The sequence below is a fragment of the Mesocricetus auratus genome, unplaced genomic scaffold (genome assembly GCF_017639785.1).
Source record: "Mesocricetus auratus isolate SY011 unplaced genomic scaffold, BCM_Maur_2.0 Super-Scaffold_100008, whole genome shotgun sequence".
NCBI lineage: Eukaryota > Metazoa > Chordata > Mammalia > Rodentia > Cricetidae > Mesocricetus > Mesocricetus auratus.
The window spans coordinates 3,926,219-3,944,515 of NW_024429192.1; the positions used below are offsets into that span (position 1 = coordinate 3,926,219).

At 51.9% G+C, this 18,297-nt stretch overlaps 1 protein-coding gene across 1 annotated transcript; it reads right to left on the reverse strand.

The window, feature by feature from the left end:
- Positions 1–1,304: 1,304 nt before the first annotated feature.
- Chaf1b (chromatin assembly factor 1 subunit B) lies at positions 1,305–18,297 on the reverse strand. Its single transcript, XM_005073801.4, has 14 exons — positions 18,216–18,297; positions 17,611–17,766; positions 16,726–16,858; positions 14,497–14,614; positions 13,559–13,662; positions 13,040–13,136; positions 11,318–11,402; positions 10,806–10,899; positions 7,369–7,438; positions 7,198–7,289; positions 6,126–6,288; positions 4,141–4,572; positions 2,156–2,250; positions 1,305–1,528 (listed from the first exon to the last, which is right to left on the reverse strand). Exons 2-14 carry the CDS (start codon positions 17,734–17,736, stop codon positions 1,422–1,424), a joined length of 1,716 nt encoding a protein of 571 aa, XP_005073858.2. The 5' UTR covers positions 17,737–17,766; positions 18,216–18,297; the 3' UTR covers positions 1,305–1,421.

Consider the following 18,297-nt stretch of genomic DNA (forward strand, 5'->3'; position numbering starts at 1 on the left):
CTATGGGAGTGGGCGCTAACTGTGCCGGGCTCACCCAGCAGGCTGACTCTGACCAAAGCCACATGTGGGTTGATCTTATCTTGCTTTCTGAGCAAAGCAGGCTGGGGCCCAATGGAACTTCTACCAGATGTCACCACTCTAGGGTGGATAGGTAGGGTCGGAGCTGCCACCAGGTCCATCACTCTAGGGTGCACAGGCAGGGGTGAGAAGTAAGAGGGAAGGAACTGCTGGGGAGGAGGGGGCCGGGAAGGGGGCGGCAAGGACCCCCCCACTTCTGTCCTCCAAATTCACTCTCCCCAAGGTCATACAAAGGACCTGACCAGGGGCCACGTGGCCTGCAGTGGATCCCACTGGAGATGGCTCTGAGGACACCCGAGGGTGCCGAGCTGGGAGGAGACACCAAGCCCGCTGTGTACTCAGAAGCAAGCACCCTGGGTGATCAGTGCTGAGCACTCCTTAACGCATGTTCACACTCTTCCCACCTCCTTCCAGAGCCCAGGCGGGAGGGAAGCCCAGGCTCTGCTACTCTGCTAGCGAGGACGGTACATTCCAGGCAGGACACAAGAAGGCAGAGGCCACGCTGAAGAAATCGCCACCTCAACCACCAGCAAGTAAAGGTGCCTACTGCCAAGCCTGGAGACCCGAGAAGAGACGACTGCCACATTGTTCTCTCTCTCTCTCTCTCTCTCTCTCTCTCTCTCTCTCTCTCTCTCTCTCTCTCTCTCTCTCTCTCTCTCTCTCTCTACAGAAAAACAGACGAATGCAGCAATGAGCATTCACACATTCCACCCATAATCCTCTCAAAAGTGTCTCCATCTGGTCACCAGGGCCGTAAGCTGGTGGGTGAGATCACTCTGGCTTTGCCCGCTACAAAACCAAGCAGGACAGCATCAAGCCGTCTGGGCCGATCGGGGGGCAGGGTGCCCTCCAGTGGACACTGGGAGCATTGCGTGCTTCCACTTGAATTTATTTGTGGTTTTAGCTCAGCACCTGTGTGCAAAGTCCCTGGAGAGTGCAGATCAAGTTTCCTGGTCTCAGAAACTCATCAAAAGGAGGTGTTAGCAGGGTGGTGGTGGTGGTGTACGCCTTTAATCCCAGCACTGGGGAGACAGAGGCAGGCGGACCTCTGTGAGTTGGAGGCCAGCCTGGTCTACAGAGTGAGTTCCAGGACAGCAGGGCCACACAGAAAAAAAATAAAAAAAACTTTAAAAAAAAAAAGGCATTAGCCTAGCACCAGAGGCCCCTTGGAAAAGGGCGGCAGAACACGGGCATGCAGGTTGCTTGGGCAAAGTCAGCACACGTGATTTCTATCAAGAATCAACTCGTGGGTGTTTATTCTGCTCTGATGTCACTGTAACCAGCCTTGGCATCTTGGGCCCCGCCTCCCGCACACACGGTTGCCCCAGCAGGCCTCAAGCAGACTAGGAAGCCTCATCGGGACCCAGGGTTTGGGCACCTCCTTCTTGGTCCTCAAGTCTGGGCCTCTTCAGTTCGGGAGGCTCCTCCTCCAGGGGCTTTCCAGGCGTCACTGAAACATTAACAGACGTTAGGTTAGCAAGCAGTGAGGGTTACACGAAACACAGAGGCAGAGATGGCGAACGGCCTGGTGAGATCCAGGAGTGCCACAAGGGACAGCCAAGGTGACCGACCGCACGTCAAGAGACAGACCGTGTCTGTGACAGGGGAGAGGTGGCATAAGGCAGGGACTGGAGAGATGGCTCAGCAGTTAAGAGTGCTGGCTGCTCTCCCAGGACCCAGGTTCAGTTCCCAGCACCCACACGGTGGCTCACAACAGTCTGTAGTTCCAGGGGACCTGACCTGTTCACACGCATACATGTAGGAAAGACATCAGTGCACATGAAACTTTCTTAGAAGGTTGGCATTGGGATGTTATTAAGTCCTCTAGAGTACCACTCGTCTGCCCCAGACATCAGCTGGCGCGAAGCAGGGAGAGCCATCCCCCAGGGGACATTACTGTCCTGAGCAAGGGTGACTGTACTCCTGGGAAGGCAAACAGTCACCTGGACGTCCAAAGGACGGTCCCCATAAGACACTGGCCTTCTCAGAGTTGACCTGAAGTCTCAGGAGGCGTCAACTTCCAAAAGAACGCATCCTATCTGTGAAATAGCCGCCAAAGCCGCGACAGTCCTCTTACCTGGCTCCGTCTCTTCTGTGGAGGGGGCGGCGGCTCCGCCGGTGGGCAGTGGACTTGGCGCAGTGTCTGCCTTTAACGGTGTTAGGTTTATTCTCCTTGATTAAGAAAAGTAAGAGGGTGAACTGCTCCTTAGTGTCAAAGGAACTGTTTACGCATGAAGCTAAGTTTCAAACCCAAAGGAAACGCAGATTTTCTCAGAGCATGTCCAGAGGGCCTTAAATGCTGCGATGTGCTGCTGCCATGCCCAGTGAGGACCACGTCCCCACGGGACGCTCTGCCGTCACAGTTCATAGTCAAGGGTCACCACAAGCAAAGCTTCAAAAGCTGGGCTCTGTTGGTTAGGAGTCTGCTGCACAGCTTGCAGAACGTGAGCCCAAAACGTACAAGATCCCTGTATGAATTCAGAGTTCTGCTTCCCAACAACTAGTGTTCTTTTTAAAGTTACAACTGCAGAGAACTTGGCAGATGGCTCATGAGAAATCAAGGGAAGCAGTTTAAACACCAAAAAAAAAAAATCTCAAAGAATGCCTTCCTACACCTAAAAGACGTAGAATATTAAAAAAACACATCTTGTGCCTGGTGGTGGTGGCACACGCCTTTAATCCCAGCACTCAGGAGGCAGAGGCAGGCGGATCTCTGTGAGTTCAAGGCCAGCCTGGTCTACAGAGTGTGTTCCAGGGCAGCCAGGGCTATGAAGAGAAACCCTGTCTAGAAAAAAAACACATAATGTATCCCATGGGAACACACGGTTATAATGTGCTAATCAATGTATCCCATGGGGACACATGGTTATAATATGCTAATCCATGTATGTATGGGAACACACAGTTATAATGTGCTCAGCAAAATCAAGTAAGGGGTTGGGGACCGAGCTCACTTGGCAAGGTACTTGCCTAGCATGGACAGCGCCCTGGGGTCAGTCCCCAGCAGTACATAAACTAGACGACCCCAGCACTCAGGAGGTCAGGACAGGAAGACTGCGGAAAGTTCCAGGCTAGCTTAGGCTCCATGAGACCGTGTTTCCATGTTAAATAATTACAAGACTCGATGTTTACGAAGGAGCGTGCCTACAATGGTATGGAGAGCCTAATTCAAAGGCCGTGTAGAGGGTCCGTGGTGACGGGAGGGAGGCCCAGGGGTCACTGTCAGGTCACTGAGGGTGCCCTGGAGGGGGACACTGGTTCCTTCTTTCCTGTCCTACCCTCCCAGCCTCTGTGAGGAGCCTCCTTTCCTACCACCCTGTAGGACGCAGGCCCAGAGCAAAGAGACAAGAGACTGTGCACCGACGCCACGGAACCCATGGACCAGGCTTCCCTCCCTTCAGCGTGGCCGTTTCTGGCATTCGGTCAGTGTGGGAAAGCTCCCTGATGCTGCGCTCCCTGGTGCCACTGAGCAGGCCTGAGGTGAAGAGGACACTCCCTGTCCTCGTAGGCTTATAACCCGAGGGGCGCAAACCCCTGCTAGAGAACGCTACCGGGGTCGGGGGTCACAAGGCCAGGACGACAGAGGACACATTCAAATGGGTCTCAACAAGATTCTAGTGTCATCAGGAGGAGTGGGTATCCAGGGCTTCCCCAGGAAGCAGGCACGAGACCTCCAAGGGCAGAAACGCAATAGCAGAGTCGGGAGACTTAGAGGAAAAGACCCAGGCAAGCCACCCAGCACACAAGGCAGGTGGAGAGAGACAGGCCACCCAGCACACAAGGCAGGTGGAGACAGACACACCCAGCACACAAGGCAGGTGGAGACAGACAGGCCACCCAGCACACACGTAGCAGGTGGAGACAGGCCACCCAGCACACACCGCAGGTGGAGACAGACAGGCCACCCAGCACACACACCGCATGTGGTACCAGGGGCAGAATCTAGGCTTTACCCCTGGGTAGGAAACACAGATCTGGAAGGAGGGTGGTGGCACCTTCAGCATTTGCTGTGCTGGGGCTCATTTCACAACGACACTTTCTTATTCTGCCACATGCTCTTACCGGGGAGTTGTCTTGCCCCAGGACTGCAGCGTGTTCAGTGTGACCCTCCGAGGTTGGGGGGCTTTTGTGTTCTGACTAGCAGGCTGCAGGGTCTTCTCCTCGGGAGGCCGTGGCAGGGAGCTTTTGCCAGCGGGGGTGGCTGAGGGACTGTCCTTGACGGCAGGCGGGGCTGCAGACTGTGTTGTCGGTGACGGGGTGGCACAGGGACTGTTGGGGTCTTGGGGTCTGCAGGTGGGGGTTCCTTCGACCGATCTGGATCCTGGCGAAGACCCCTGGTGTGTCTGGCTCTTGGTTTTTTTTGCTGTGTCGGGAGTTCTTATGTTCAAAACTGGCTTCTCTTTCAAAGCTATGCCAAGTTCACCCTTCTCAAAGGTCACAAACGAGCAATAACCATCCGTGGAGGAGATGGCCAAGAAGGTCCCGTCACTGGACCTGTGTTCCCAGAACAAGGAAGAAGTCGGTTACTGGCATCTACAAACCACACTCACGCTTGCACGACCAGGTAGCTAGAGCCAATCACAAGCTGTGTTTGTTTGAAGGCAACAGTCAGAGCAACGGCACAACAGCCGTTGTGAACAAGCTCTTTGGGCTTGTAGCGTCCTTTCCCAAGCCCATCTCAGTCTCCGAAGCCACCCAGATCTATGCACCCTCCTATCAACTTCACCTGGATAAATGTGAGGTGATCTCGTCTTTTCCCAACATAAAGAATTAAGTTAGGGCCAGCGAGACAGCCTAGTCAGTATAGGTGCTTGCTGGTCAAGCTTGAAGACCCAGCTCAGTTCCTGGAAGCTGTGTGAGGTGGCAGAGGAAGCCGACTCTACAAAGATGTCCCCTGACCTCCATATGTGCGACACGGCACACACCCCACCCCACACTAAATAAAACAATTATATAGAGAAATTCAGAGAAAAGCAAAGGCCCTACAGAGATAGTTCGGTTGGTAGAGTCCTTGCCCAGTGTGTCCAAGGCCCTGGGTTCAGTACCAAGCATGAACCGGGCTTGTGGATAGACTCGTCCCAGGGAGCTGGGTGGGAGGGATCAGGATTTCCAGTTCCTCCTCAGGCACAGGGTAGAGTTGAGGCCTCCCTAAGCTACATGACGCTGGGGGCGGGGGCAAGACACAAGGGTGAGCGGCCAGCCTCACTAGAGTAGAGAGAGTCCAAGGGTGAGCAGCCAGCCTCACTAGAGTAGAGAGAGTTCAAGGGTGAGCGGTCAGCTTCCCTAGAGTAGAGAGAGTCCAAGAGTGAGCGGCCAGCCTCACTAGAGTAGAGAGAGTCCAAGGGTGAGCGGCCAGCCTCGCTAGAGTAGAGAGAGTTCAAGGGTGAGCGGTCAGCCTCCCTAGAGTAGAGAGAGTCCAAGGGTGAGCGGCCAGCCTCGCTAGAGTAGAGAGAGTTCAAGGGTGAGCGGCCAGCCTCCCTAGAGTAGAGAGCCCAAGGCAATGAGGCTGGCCGAGACCTTCGGGTCAGAGTAAGGGCAGCGTCAGTGACACTGGCAGGTGAGGTCTTTGACCAACAAGTCCCCGGGGCTTCCCCTCAGCTTCTGGGAATCTGACTGACCCCACAGGGCTGTGTGCGAGGCGTCAGAACTCACTGCTGGGCAGAGAGACAGCTCGTCAGGACCGAGTATTTGTGTGCAAATCCCATGGGCTGAGTTCAGGTCCCTAGAACCCACGTGGAAGGACAGAACGGACTCCTGCAAGTTGTCCTCTGACGTTCACACGCATGGCACAGGTACGTACACACACACACAGACACACACATGCACAGACACACATACAAACACATACACACACACACACACACACGCGCACGCGCACGCGCGCGCAACAAAAATGGCTCCCATTTTAATACACGGTCTTTCACAGGAACTGGTGAACAAGACCAAGTTGGAGATATGTGGAGACAAAAGAGCCCCGGGCTCAGAGGTCCGTTGAGTGGAACAGAGGCGGCTGCCTCCTCCACACCCCGCGCCTGTTAGCTACTCACCAGGAGATGTCACTCAGTGTGTGGTAATGGATGTTAGACACATAGCCAAACGGGAAAGGCTGCTGCGTGTCATACAGCATCACAGAGTCTTCCGAGGCCACGGCGAACACCATACGGTAGGGCAGGCTCACCAGCTCGGGGCTGGGCTCCTCTGACGCTCTCTCTGTAGGGAGAGGACACGCTGGCTGAAGGCACAGAAACCGAGCTCCCAGGGGAGAGGACCAGTCCTCCCCCCTGGATTTGGAAGGATACACGCCGTGTCACTGAAAGCTAGTTGACTATAAGCTGTGCAGAAGATTTTAGTTCCTGGGCTGGCAAGATGGATCAGCGGGTAAAGGCAGCTGCTACCAAGCCTGCCAAGGTGCGTTCCATCCCCAGGACCTAAGACCTCAAAAAGCCAAATAACAACAAAAATCCTAGTGGAAGAGCGGAATGAAACTAGTTAGTACTAATGTATTCCTTTTTGTTGTTGTTGTTTTCCGAGACAGGGTTTCTCTCTGTAGCTTTGGAGCCTGTCCTGGAGCTCACTACGCTGGCCTCCAACTCACAAGTATCTGCCTGCCTCTGGGATTAAAGGTGTGCGCCGCCACCACCCGACTAGTACTGACGTATTCTTAATGTTGCTGTAGATGAGAAAGTGTATTCTGGACGAGGAAAAAGGCATACTTTGCATTAAAGGACACTACAAAGGAGTATGCATATATCCAAAAAGATATGGGACGGACTCTTGATGTCTTCATGGCAAACGTAAACGGTGAAGAGATGAGACACACCCTGATTTAAACATTTCATTATACACACACTGAAACATCCTAAGAGATGAGCCCTGATTTATTAAACATTGCATAAAAACACACTGAAACATCCTAAGACACACGCCCTAATTTAAACACATTATTATACCCACACTGAAACACCACAGGATGCCCCCAGAAGGACATCACTTCTACATGTAAAATGAACAAAATTACGAATCTAAGTCATTCCACACAGCTTTCTCCACAAGACAACCATCAAGTCCCCCTCCAGGGAGAAAGCACTCGCGCCCGGCACGATGTGGTTCTGATGGTACCTGTTTCTGCCACCGGCCTCAACTCAAAGTAGATGGGACAGCAGCGGACAGCAAGAGTCGCTTTCCCGGGGCACGGAAGGTGGGCGATGGGCCTGCAAGGTGGAGCACAGGTTAGCAACGGGCCCTGCTGCTCGGCCAGGGCAAGACTGGGGCCCTTGTTCAGCTGCGTACCTCTTCAGGTGTTTTCTGGAGAACACATACGTTGTGTTTGCCACGTTTTCACCGGATTCCACACACCCAGCTGCGGAGCAGGGGGGACGGAGCGGGGGAGGGAAGAGACATGGTTATACTGCTTCCCAGCAAAAGATCCCAACCCCTCCAGGCCGGCTTGCAAATACCCCCCCCACCCCCTCCACCCCCGTGGTAAACTGACGATACTTCGGTGACAGAAACAAACACAAATGTTCCTGCCGTCTGGTTCCCCTGTGCTCCAGGGTCACCTCTGCCAGAGGCCCCGGGACCTGGGAGCCCGAGGCAGGAAGAGTTGAGTGGTGAAACCCTGCAGAGGCAGGTGCAGCTGACGGAGCCCACACGACCCTGCTGCCAGCTCCGCCTAAGAGCCCCCAGGTCTGTTCCCAGCGTTCAGACTGTGGCTGTTTCTCCAGACCCACCCTGGGTTGTCTAGAGACCCAGCCCACGCTTTGACCTGCAGCCTCCCGCAGAACCTCAATGTCACGTGGTGTAGAACACACATGCTCGCCATCTGACATGCAACCAGCCATTCTAGAACTGTGAGGGAGGGCATTAACTCTTGTTTTTGGGCTTAGCCCTGCCCACCTCTCTCCACCCCGCTGTGACAAACCAACGCTTGCTCTGTCTCCCTGGGCACAAGTAACCGTCCATGACAGCGCAGGCACACACACTCCCACAGGTGGTCTTTCCAGGGCATTTGTTATAAGAAACAAAAAATTACACTCGCCCTGTCAACAACTCCTAAGTCAGCATATGGGGCACTAAGCCTTTTTTGGTCACACCACAATATTTACTAGTAGAAAACTACTCTCCTCTGTTGAGAGCTACTGATTTGGGGGCTTTAGATTTTTTTGGTTTGGGGGGAGGGTTGGTTGCCTTTACTTGCTTTGTTTTGGTATGTTTGTCTGAGGCAGGGTCTCGTGCATCCCAGGCTGGTCTCGAACTCACTATATAGCCAAGGATGACCTTGAATTCCTGGTTCTCCCACCTTCCAACACCCAGTGTTGCATTACAGCCAAGGGCCACCACATGTGGCTGACATACACGCCTAGAAATTCCTATGCATCTCCTTACTTAGGAATTGGGTCTCAGATGTGAGACATAGGGGCTGGGTGGCGTTACTGTTACCAGACTGCATTCGAAACACACTAACAAGCCCAGCAATATCCTGGCAGCAGTAATGGCAGCTGTTACTTTTTTCAATCTGAAGACAATAGCAACATCTAAATGTCTGGACAGCTCAATTCTGCATCTGCTGTCCTGGGCATCAGAACCTGTTCTTGGATGCAGTCTGTCCCCTTCCTTCATTACTCATCTGTTTATGGTGCTAAGGGCTGACCTCAGAGCCTCACATTAGGCGAGCACTTGCCCAATGAGTTACATCCGGTTCTATAGGGCTTTCTTCTTTAGTGTTTTGTGTTTTTGCCAATTGAGAAGAACACTGCACACTGGATACACTTTATCAAAAGCACCAGATGTCACTTCATCATGTGTCCACTGACACCTTTACCATATGAAAGCTATAGAGCCAGGCCTGGCGGTGCACACCTATAAACCCAGCAATCGGGAAACAGAGAGGGGAGGGTCAGAGATTCAGGATGGGAAACAGAGAGGGGAGGGTCAGAGATTCAAGATGGGAAACAGAGAGGGGAGGGTCAGAGATTCAGGATGGGAAACAGAGAGGGGAGGGTCAGAGATTCAAGATGGGGAAACAGAGAGGGAGGGTCAGAGATTCAAGATGGGGAAACAGAGAGGGAGGGTCAGAGATTCAAGATGGGGAAACAGAGAGGGAGGGTCAGAGATTCAGGATGGGAAACAGAGAGGGGAGGGTCAGAGATTCAGGATGGGAAACAGAGAGGGAGGGTCAGAGATTCAAGATGGGGAAACAGAGAGGGAGGGTCAGAGATTCAAGATGGGAAACAGAGAGGGAAGGTCAGAGATTCAAGATGGGGAAACAGAGAGGGAAGGTCAGAGATTCAAGATGGGAAACAGAGAGGGAAGGTCAGAGATTCAAGATGGGAAACAGAGAGGGAAGGTCAGAGATTCAAGATGGGAAACAGAGAGGGAAGGTCAGAGATTCAAGATGGGAAACAGAGAGGGGAGGGTCAGAGATTCAAGATGGGAAACAGAGAGGGAAGGTCAGAGATTCAAGATGGGAAACAGAGAGGGGAGGGTCAGAGATTCAAGATGGGAAACAGAGAGGGAAGGTCAGAGATTCAAGATGGGAAACAGAGAGGGAGGGTCAGAGATTCAAGATGGGAAACAGAGAGGGAGGGTCAGAGATTCAAGATGGGAAACAGAGAGGGAGGGTCAGAGATTCAAGATGGGAAACAGAGAGGGAGGGTCAGAGATTCAAGATGGGAAACAGAGAGGGAGGGTCAGAGATTCAAGGTCATTCTTGGCTACATAACAAGTCCAGGGCTAACCCGTGCTAATAAGCAAGACCATGAACAACACAGAGCAAACAAAACAAGTTCTGGGCTGGAGGTACAGCTCAGTTGGTAGAATGCTTGCCTAGCATGCTTGAGGTCCTGGGTTCAAGTCCTGTCTAGACCAGGTGTGTTAGTGCATGCATGAGGTCCTGGGTTCAAGCACTGTCTAGACCAGGCGTGTTAGTGCATGCATGAGGTCCTGGGTTCAAGTCCTGTTTAGACCAGGTGTGTTAGTGCATGCATGCCATCCAGCACCTGGGGGTGGGGAAAGGAAGGTGGAGTTCTAGGTCATCCACACACACACACACACACACACACACACACACACACACACACACACACACACAGAGAGAGAGAGAGAGCGAATTCCAGGTGTGTTAGTGCATGCATGCCATCCCAGCACCTGGGGGTGGGGAAAGGAAGGTGGAGTTCTAGGTCATCCCCAGACAGACAGACAGACAGACAGACAGACACACACACACACACACACACACACACACACACACACAGAGCGAATTCCAGGTCTGCCTGGGGTGAGTGAATAAATAGACAAAAATTAGATGGAAGGGAATATTTAAGTACTAAGACTCTTCTAAGCAAAATTTGTCTTGGAGGAGATACCACTCCAAGCTTTCAACTCCCAAACTTTTTTTTTTTTTTTGGTTTTTAGAGACAGGGTTTCTCTGTATTGTTTTGGAACCTGTCCTGGAACTCTCTTTGTAGACCAGGCTGGTCTCGAACTCACTGAGATCCGCCTGCCTCTGCCTCCCGGGTGCTGGGATTAAAGGTGTGCGCCATCACCGGCCAGCATCAACTCCCTAACTTCTGTGAACATCAAAACCATCGCATCATCCAAGGGCCAAGGTGACTGTGTCTGATGTTCCAGGGTGCGGACAAGAACCACGTGTGAGCTCTGCTCACGCTCGCCAGGGCTGAAAAGTGTCACAAATGGGAATGCAGATGTTCCCGTGTTACCACACACACCTGGAGTGAGAAGCAACGATCCGTCTGGAGTAAAACTGAGTCTGCGGAAGAATGACTTCATGCTGTCATCGTGAAACATCCGGAAACTTCTTGCCTGTGTACACAGAGCCTGGAGTCATTCCAAACCATCTCGCCCTCCGTGAAGGCTCACCACTTAGAACACCCATCAGGAATAACTACCAGGAAGACAGATTTAAATCATTCATAAGACCTGGTCGGCCAATAAGGCAGTCCAAGAGGAAGCCTCATTAGTTTGTTTATGAACTTGTGGGTCTGCAAGGGATAGGAGTTCCCAGACCTCAAAGTACTGTGAAAAGGGAATGGCGAAATATTTTATACTAGGTTGGCAAAATGGCTCAGGGGGTGAACGGCACTTTTGGTCAAGCCTGTTGACCTGAAATGCTCCCCCAAGATCCACACAGTGGCCTGAGAGATCTGACTGCTGACCTCCACAGGCACATTGTGACGTGTGCCCACGCACGGATGAAATTATAATGAAAAGTCCTTCCTACCTCTCCTTCAGACCCTGGTCCAGACAGCATCTTTGAAACGTTGAAAGCCACACGCTTCTTCTGGGTGTTATAGACCCGCAGCACCCTGGAGAAAGAGAAGTCTGAGTGTCACCCGACGCAGGGCCAACAGCCTGTCTGTGCACGCCACACGCTTCAGCAGAACGGATCTCACACAGTAGCAGCCTACTGCCAGACTTTCACGCTGCGCGGCTTCAGCAGAACCGCATGGACCACCAGACTTCACTGAGGATCCGGAAAGGAAGCTCCTAAGCATGCACCTAATGCGACGCAGATTTATTTTCACTTCATCTCCCCCCCTTGCTTCTCACTGGATAAAACAACTCTGCTCCTCACACGAGGAGGTTCTAATTTCTGAGCCATGATGTTTGGCCCAATGCCAACGCGTATGACTACAGTAACTCACATGTGCAATTCCTGCACATGGAAGGTGAGGCAGGGGGATCGCCGTGAGTTTAAAGCCTGCCTTGGTTACAGAGTAAGACATCGGGAGGCTGAGGCAGAAGGATCTGTAAGGCATGGCTGTGCTCCCCTCGCCCTCTAAAAGGGCAAGGATGGAAACGCCAGAGAATGAATCTTGCTCCCAAGTCACATTGTTCCCACTGACCAAGCCGTTCTCTCTCACGTGCCTCAAGGAGACCCTGGGAGATGCGTGGCCGTCAGGACCGTCTACAAACCCTAACGCTTGCACAGTGTTCTTATTCCAGGGCCACATTAAACTCAGCTTTTAAATTAAAAGCAGTTGAGGACCGGGGATGGAGTTCCATCATCAGTGTTAGCCCAGCCTGCCTGACGCCTGTGTCCCCTCCCCAGCACGTCATAACCCAGGGCATGGTGGAGCCGGCTGAAATCCCGCACTCGGGAGGCAGAGGCAAGAAACTTGAAGTTCAAAGACAGCCTGGGCTACGTAGAAAGTTTGAGGACAGTCTGGGCTACACGAAACATTGTCTCAAAACAACAACAAAAAACAGGTAAGGGCTGAGAGCTGGCCCAGCGGATAAGAGCACCGGCCGCTCTTGCACAGGATCTAGGTTCAATTCCCAGCACCCACACGGTGGCTCACAACCACCTGTAACTCCAGTTTCAGAGGGTTTGACTTCTGTGGGCACGCATGTGGTCAAACATTCACACACATAAAATAAATAAACCAAAAAATATATATACATATACATGTCACTACAGTAGCAAACTATGATCAGAAGTATAGTGTGGGGTGTTTGGCCTAGCACCAACAAAGGTTCTGTAAAAAAAAAAAAGTGAAACGAACATCCCAATCCACCCACTACCTTTATTAGTTTGTCTCCTTGAAATCAAGCGTGATTCAGTTTGTTTGACGCTTAAAAAGCTCTTTCTAACGGGGTGGAGAGACGGCTCGGTGACTAGGACTCCAGTTTGTTCCCAGCACTGACGACTCACAGATGTTTGTAACCCGAGTTTCAGGGGATCCAATGCCCTCTTCTGGCCTCTGAGAGCGCCAGGCACCCGCATGGCGCATGGACACACATACAGGCAAACACACGAGCTCTTCCTACATCGATTCACCCATCCAATGGTGACTCACTGGTGTCAGCGCTGCGTAAGGCACCTGGCCTAACTGGTCTCTAATTCCTGTCTTGTCAGAATGAGCAAAACGAGAGCAAAAGAGCCAAAACCGGACTGTCAGTCCCCTCAGCAAGGCTGCGATAAGATATCCCTGTTACACACCTGTCGCAACTCAAGGTCGCAATATATTGACCCAAAGGGTCCCAGGTAACTCCTTGCACGTAACTTTTATGCTCATTGAAGATGGAGATCTTCTGTCCTACAGAGAAGCACACAAGAACATTATCAAGACTACAGAGAAGCACCTGCGTGAAAGGACACTTCCCCACCATCGTACATACACATACACGTATACATACATACATGCCTAATTCTAATAAAACAAATATTGCTGACCTTTGCCGACATCCTATATGATACTAACAAATATAACCGCTCACCTCTGCTGACATTCTATATGATAACCATGTTTTCTAATTCTAATAAATATATCGCTCACCTCTGCCGACATCCCATATGATAACTGTGTTATCTAATTCTAACAAATATATCATTCACCTCTGCCGACATCCCATATGATAACTGTGTTATCTAATTCTAACAAATATATCATTCACCTCTGCTGACATCTCATATGATAACCGTGTTATCTAATTCTAATGAAACAAACGTATCACTCACCTTTGCCGACATCCCATACGATAACTGTGTTATCCACAGAGGCAGAGGCCATCAGAGTCCCATCATTTGCCCAGCAAATGTCACACACATCTTCTAAGTGGCCCCTAGAGCCCAAAGGCAGAAGAAATAACGTTATTACTGCAAAAGAGGAAAGCTGTCCACAAGTTCGTAGTCCGGGACCATGCATTCAAATGAGATGCTGGAAATCCTCAGTGGATCTGTGTGGACCCTGGTTATAAACAGGGTTTTCAAGGTTATCTGTATCTAAAATAGTCAAAGGGCCTCACAGGCCCACGTGGGTAATCTCAGCACTGGGAACTTGGGGGCAAAAGGATGGAATTCAAGGCTAGCTTGGGCTACAGAGCTAGTCTGCCTGGCTCAAAAATGATTTCTTTTTTTAAACCGAGGAAAATCTCATATTAGAAAGAAAAATATTTTTTATCTGTTTTTATCCTTTATTATCTTATAAAGAAGGCAAAAGTTTTAAGTTAGGCACATGGACTTTTTTGTTGTTTTCCAAGACAGGAAATATAGCGCTGTGTACAGCGCTGGTTGTCCTGAAACTCACTCTGCGGGACAGGCTGGCCTTGAACTCAGGGATCTGCCTGCCTCTGCCTAACAGTGTGCGCCACCACCGCTGTGCAGACACATGAACTAAAGCATTTGGGGTATGAAGAAGAGCCACTCCAGCTGGAACTGGAGCGCCCTTGCCGCTCTCCCAGAGGGATCAGACTTGACTCTTGGCACCGAGAGCACCACGGTATCCCTGTGCCTCCGGCTCTGAGGTGCCTCTTCTGACCTCTGCGGGTGCCCTCAAGACACAATGGCACGCACTCTCACTCATACACATAAATAACCACAAATTATAAAAGGTAACCCAGGTGTATCTTCAATATAGAAAAAACAAACCAGTCCCCCTGGCGGTCCCTCCTCCTCACCTCAGGGTTTTTATCACAGTCCAGTTCTCCTTGTTCATCTGAGCCTCATCCTCATCCTGAAAGGCGATCGGCTCCGGCTCCTTGTTATCATTCATCTTCCACAAGAGAACCACAGCATCTGCGGAACGAATCACACGGTATGAGCAAGGCCTGCCCGCGCTCTCCTTCGCCTCTGGAGTTTCAGGGTGTTTTGTAAGGTTTATGTTGCTCAGGGGACACTCTAGCCATGAATACCAGTCACTTCTAAGAATACGGACAGACTGAATGACAGTGTGGACCTGTAATCCAGCCTTGGGGAGTCTGTGTCAGGGAGACCAGACTTTCAAGGGCTAGCCTCGGCTACATGGTGAGTTTAAAGCTAGCCCGGGCTACATGAGACCCTATCGCAGAAGAACACAAGGAATTTGGGCAAGGAAAACACAAAGAATTTGAACAGGACAAGTAAATTTGCCTTCTTCACTGAAACAGAACAAAAACGAAACCAGTTCATGATAGACCCAGTCTAGGGTCATATAACATACGGGTTCTCTGGGCCAGCAAAATACCACTACAAAGTAGCTGACTGCACGGAGCAACCAGAGAAACAACTTACAGACAGCTGAGGAGGAGGAGGGAAGGCCAGGGCCTACAGATCATGCCTGTGGAGGGGTCATCTTGCTGCGTACCCATCTCACAGGGCCCTTACGAAGCATTTACAACACGGTGGCCTGGGCAGGGCAAGCCACTCATGGCTGCCACCCATTCATGCCATTATGGACACGTTAAGAAACCTTAGCTTGACATTAGCAATGGCCTGAGCCTGATGATTTCTCCCATGCTGACCATACGCTGCGATCCGTCTGGCATGCCCGGGAAGGAGAGTGAATGAGCGAGCAGGAAACAAAAGACAGCTCACTCGAAGCCACCTGGTGTCCCAGCTGCACAAGCTGGAGATGAGGTGGGCCTGGAAAGATCAACACTCTCCATGATGGTGACAAGAGGGAGGCTTCGGTCCTCGAGGCTAAGGGACTTTGTAAATGGGGAACCGTCCGGGGTCACTTCATAGGAGACAGCCTGCAGCCTCCTCAACGATGCCCTACTTACCACTTTCCTATAAATGTGTGTATGCATGGACACCGTATGCATGCACACCGTATGCATGGACACTGTATGCATGGATACTATATGCATGTTCACTGTATGCATGGACACTGTATGCATGCACACCGTATGCATGGACACTGTATGCATGGATACTATATGCATGTTCACTGTATGCATGGACACTGTATGCATGTTCACTGTATGCATGTTCACTGTATGCATGCACACCGTATGCATGCACACTGTATGCATGCACACCGTATGCATGTTCACTGTATGCATGGACACTGTATGCATGGATACTATATGCATGGACACTGTATGCATGTTCACTGTATGCATGTTCACTGTATGCATGCACACCGTATGCATGCACACCGTATGCATGTTCACTGTATGCATGTTCACTGTATGCATGGATACTATATGCATGTTCACTGTATGCATGGACACTGTATGCATGGACACCGTATGCATGCACACCGTATGCATGTTCACTGTAAGCATGTTCACAGACACTCACACACCACACCTTCTGGGTATTATCACACAGAATCCAAGCATTCCTCTTTTTCCAAACAAAATCTATGATTCGTCCTACTTTGTGCTGTCCTCTAGAGTATTTAGCAGTGTGTGGTGTAAAGCAGACTTTTTCTGTATTCCTTTTTCTCATTACAGCAGTCAGACAACACAAATCAATCTGCCGCAAACAGCCACAAATTATGGGAAGGTCACATAGAGGTGTAGGGCCCACGCCAAACACCATAAACAGGCCCAGCACCATCCCAGGGACAGTGACAGAACTGTGCCAGCTTTTCCGACCACGCCCGACCACCCTGAGGGGGACAAATGGAGAAGGGAGCTATTTTCGGACATATCTTCTGAGTTTAGTGCTGTCTCCTCCATCTTCGCACTGATACACTCCAAAAAAAAAAAAAAAAGTGAATTAAATGAAAGGCATACAGGGAGGGTTGATGACACCCGAAATGGAAGACTCAACCTGCTCGGATCTCCTTATTTGACTTTCTTTCTGTGACAAAATCTTGCTATGTATCCCAGCTGGCTCTTCAGTCCATGTCACCCAGAGCTCAAATGTCACCATCAGACAGGAGATGCCCAAGAGTCGGGTTGCCGGACAATACTCACCGTCACCTCCAGACGCTAAGATCTCCCCAGACGGAGAAAAACGCACAACATTGACAGCTTTGGTGTGCCGAGCCAGGTTGGAGAGAAATTCCACGATGGCTTTCCCATCTGGACCCCTCTCCACCTTCCAGATCTGTTGACAGCAAAATATTCACTAGACAAAGACAGTAGACACCCCTATCTCCCTCCCATTAGACACTATCTGTCTTCCGGTAGAAAAAAAAATGCAATTTTCTTTTTGAAAGGTTGCAAATTGAAGGAACTGTTAGCAAAAATGTACAGCAGCAGTCCCAGGACCTGTGACTTTCCCTTCCAGTTCTTTCTAGAGAAAACAAACGGGCACAGTCCAGGAACTATTCTCAGTATTTTTGAGACAAAGGTCTCACCTAGGCCAGGCTGGCCTCAGACTCACTATGGCTGAGGATAATCTCCAACTTGGGAACCCTCCATCCTGTACCTCACAGGTGCAGGAGTACATGCCTGCCCCAGAGTTCTCAGTGCTTTAAGATAACTGGCAACCCGTTAGTAACAAAGCGGAGGATGTTAATTAAGAAAGCCAGTATCGCCGGGCGTTGGTGGCGCACGCCTTTAATCCCAGCACTCGGGAGGCAGAGGCAAGCGGATCTCTGTGAGTTCGAGACCAGCCTGGACTACCAAGCGAGTTCCAGGACAGCCTCCAAAGCCACAGAGAAACCCTGTCTCGAAAAACCAAAAAAAAAAAAAAAAAGCCAGTATCTCCAGCATTCCTTGCTTTTTACCCCAGGCCTGAGAATTTAGCCTTCTGGGCAAACGGACTGGCGGTGCTGGCTTCGGTTTCAAACGAAGGAATGGAAGCCCTGGACCCCACACAGCCCTTCCCCGTGTCCTCCCCTCCTGCCCCTTTACCCTGACGGCGGTGTCCACCCCGCCGGACGCCAGCCTGTGGATCTTCCAGGCTGCCGCATGCTGGAAGTCCAGGCTGTACACCGGCTCCTTGTTGTGCCAGGCGATCTCACACGTGATCAATTTCATCCTCCCGAGTCTCCGCCGGGCAAAGGGAGGCTGGAAACGTGAGCAAAGAGTTGAACGGCGGCGCTCCCGGAACAGCCAGGGCGAGCCCGGTAAGCTGCGGTGCAACGCAAGCTGCGAGCGACGCGGACGCCGTCTGCAAAGCCCCGGCTGCAGCGCCTCACAGTGACTCCCGCCGCTTCACTTTCCGGAAGAGCAAGAAACCGAGCACCCGAGGGGGGCTAGCGCGAGCCGGGGTCCTGGGACCGGGAACGGGGCAGTCACCCTGGGGAGCGGCCTCCCGGGAGCGGCGCCAGTGGCGAGGGGCGCGGGGTCGGGCCTGGCGGGAGGCGCGCGGGTCCCGGTCCCGGTGGGGACTGCGGCCTGGGACGGACCGGCCTCCGCCCGCGCCCGCGCCGCGATCCCGCCCCCGCGGCCCCGGCGAGCATCTGCAGCCCGACCCGGCCCGGAGGCGCGGAAACCCGGGATCGGCCGGAACCTACCTGCAGAGACGCGGTCCTCACGGAGCCGCCACCGCCCGCGGATTCCCGCGCGCCGGAGACCACGCCTCCCGGAGGGCGGGGC

Excerpts from the sequence above, each read along its gene's own strand:
- Chaf1b (XM_005073801.4), bottom strand. The coding sequence starts at position 17,736 with ATGAAATTGATCACGTGTGAGATCGCCTGGCACAACAAGGAGCCGGTG. Across the intron at positions 13,137-13,558 it reads CGTATGGGATGTCGGCAAAG|GACAGAAGATCTCCATCTTC; the intron begins GTGAGTGATACG and ends GCTTCTCTGTAG. Across the intron at positions 1,529-2,155 it reads CACAGAAGAGACGGAGCCAG|TGACGCCTGGAAAGCCCCTG; the intron begins GTAAGAGGACTG and ends TTAATGTTTCAG.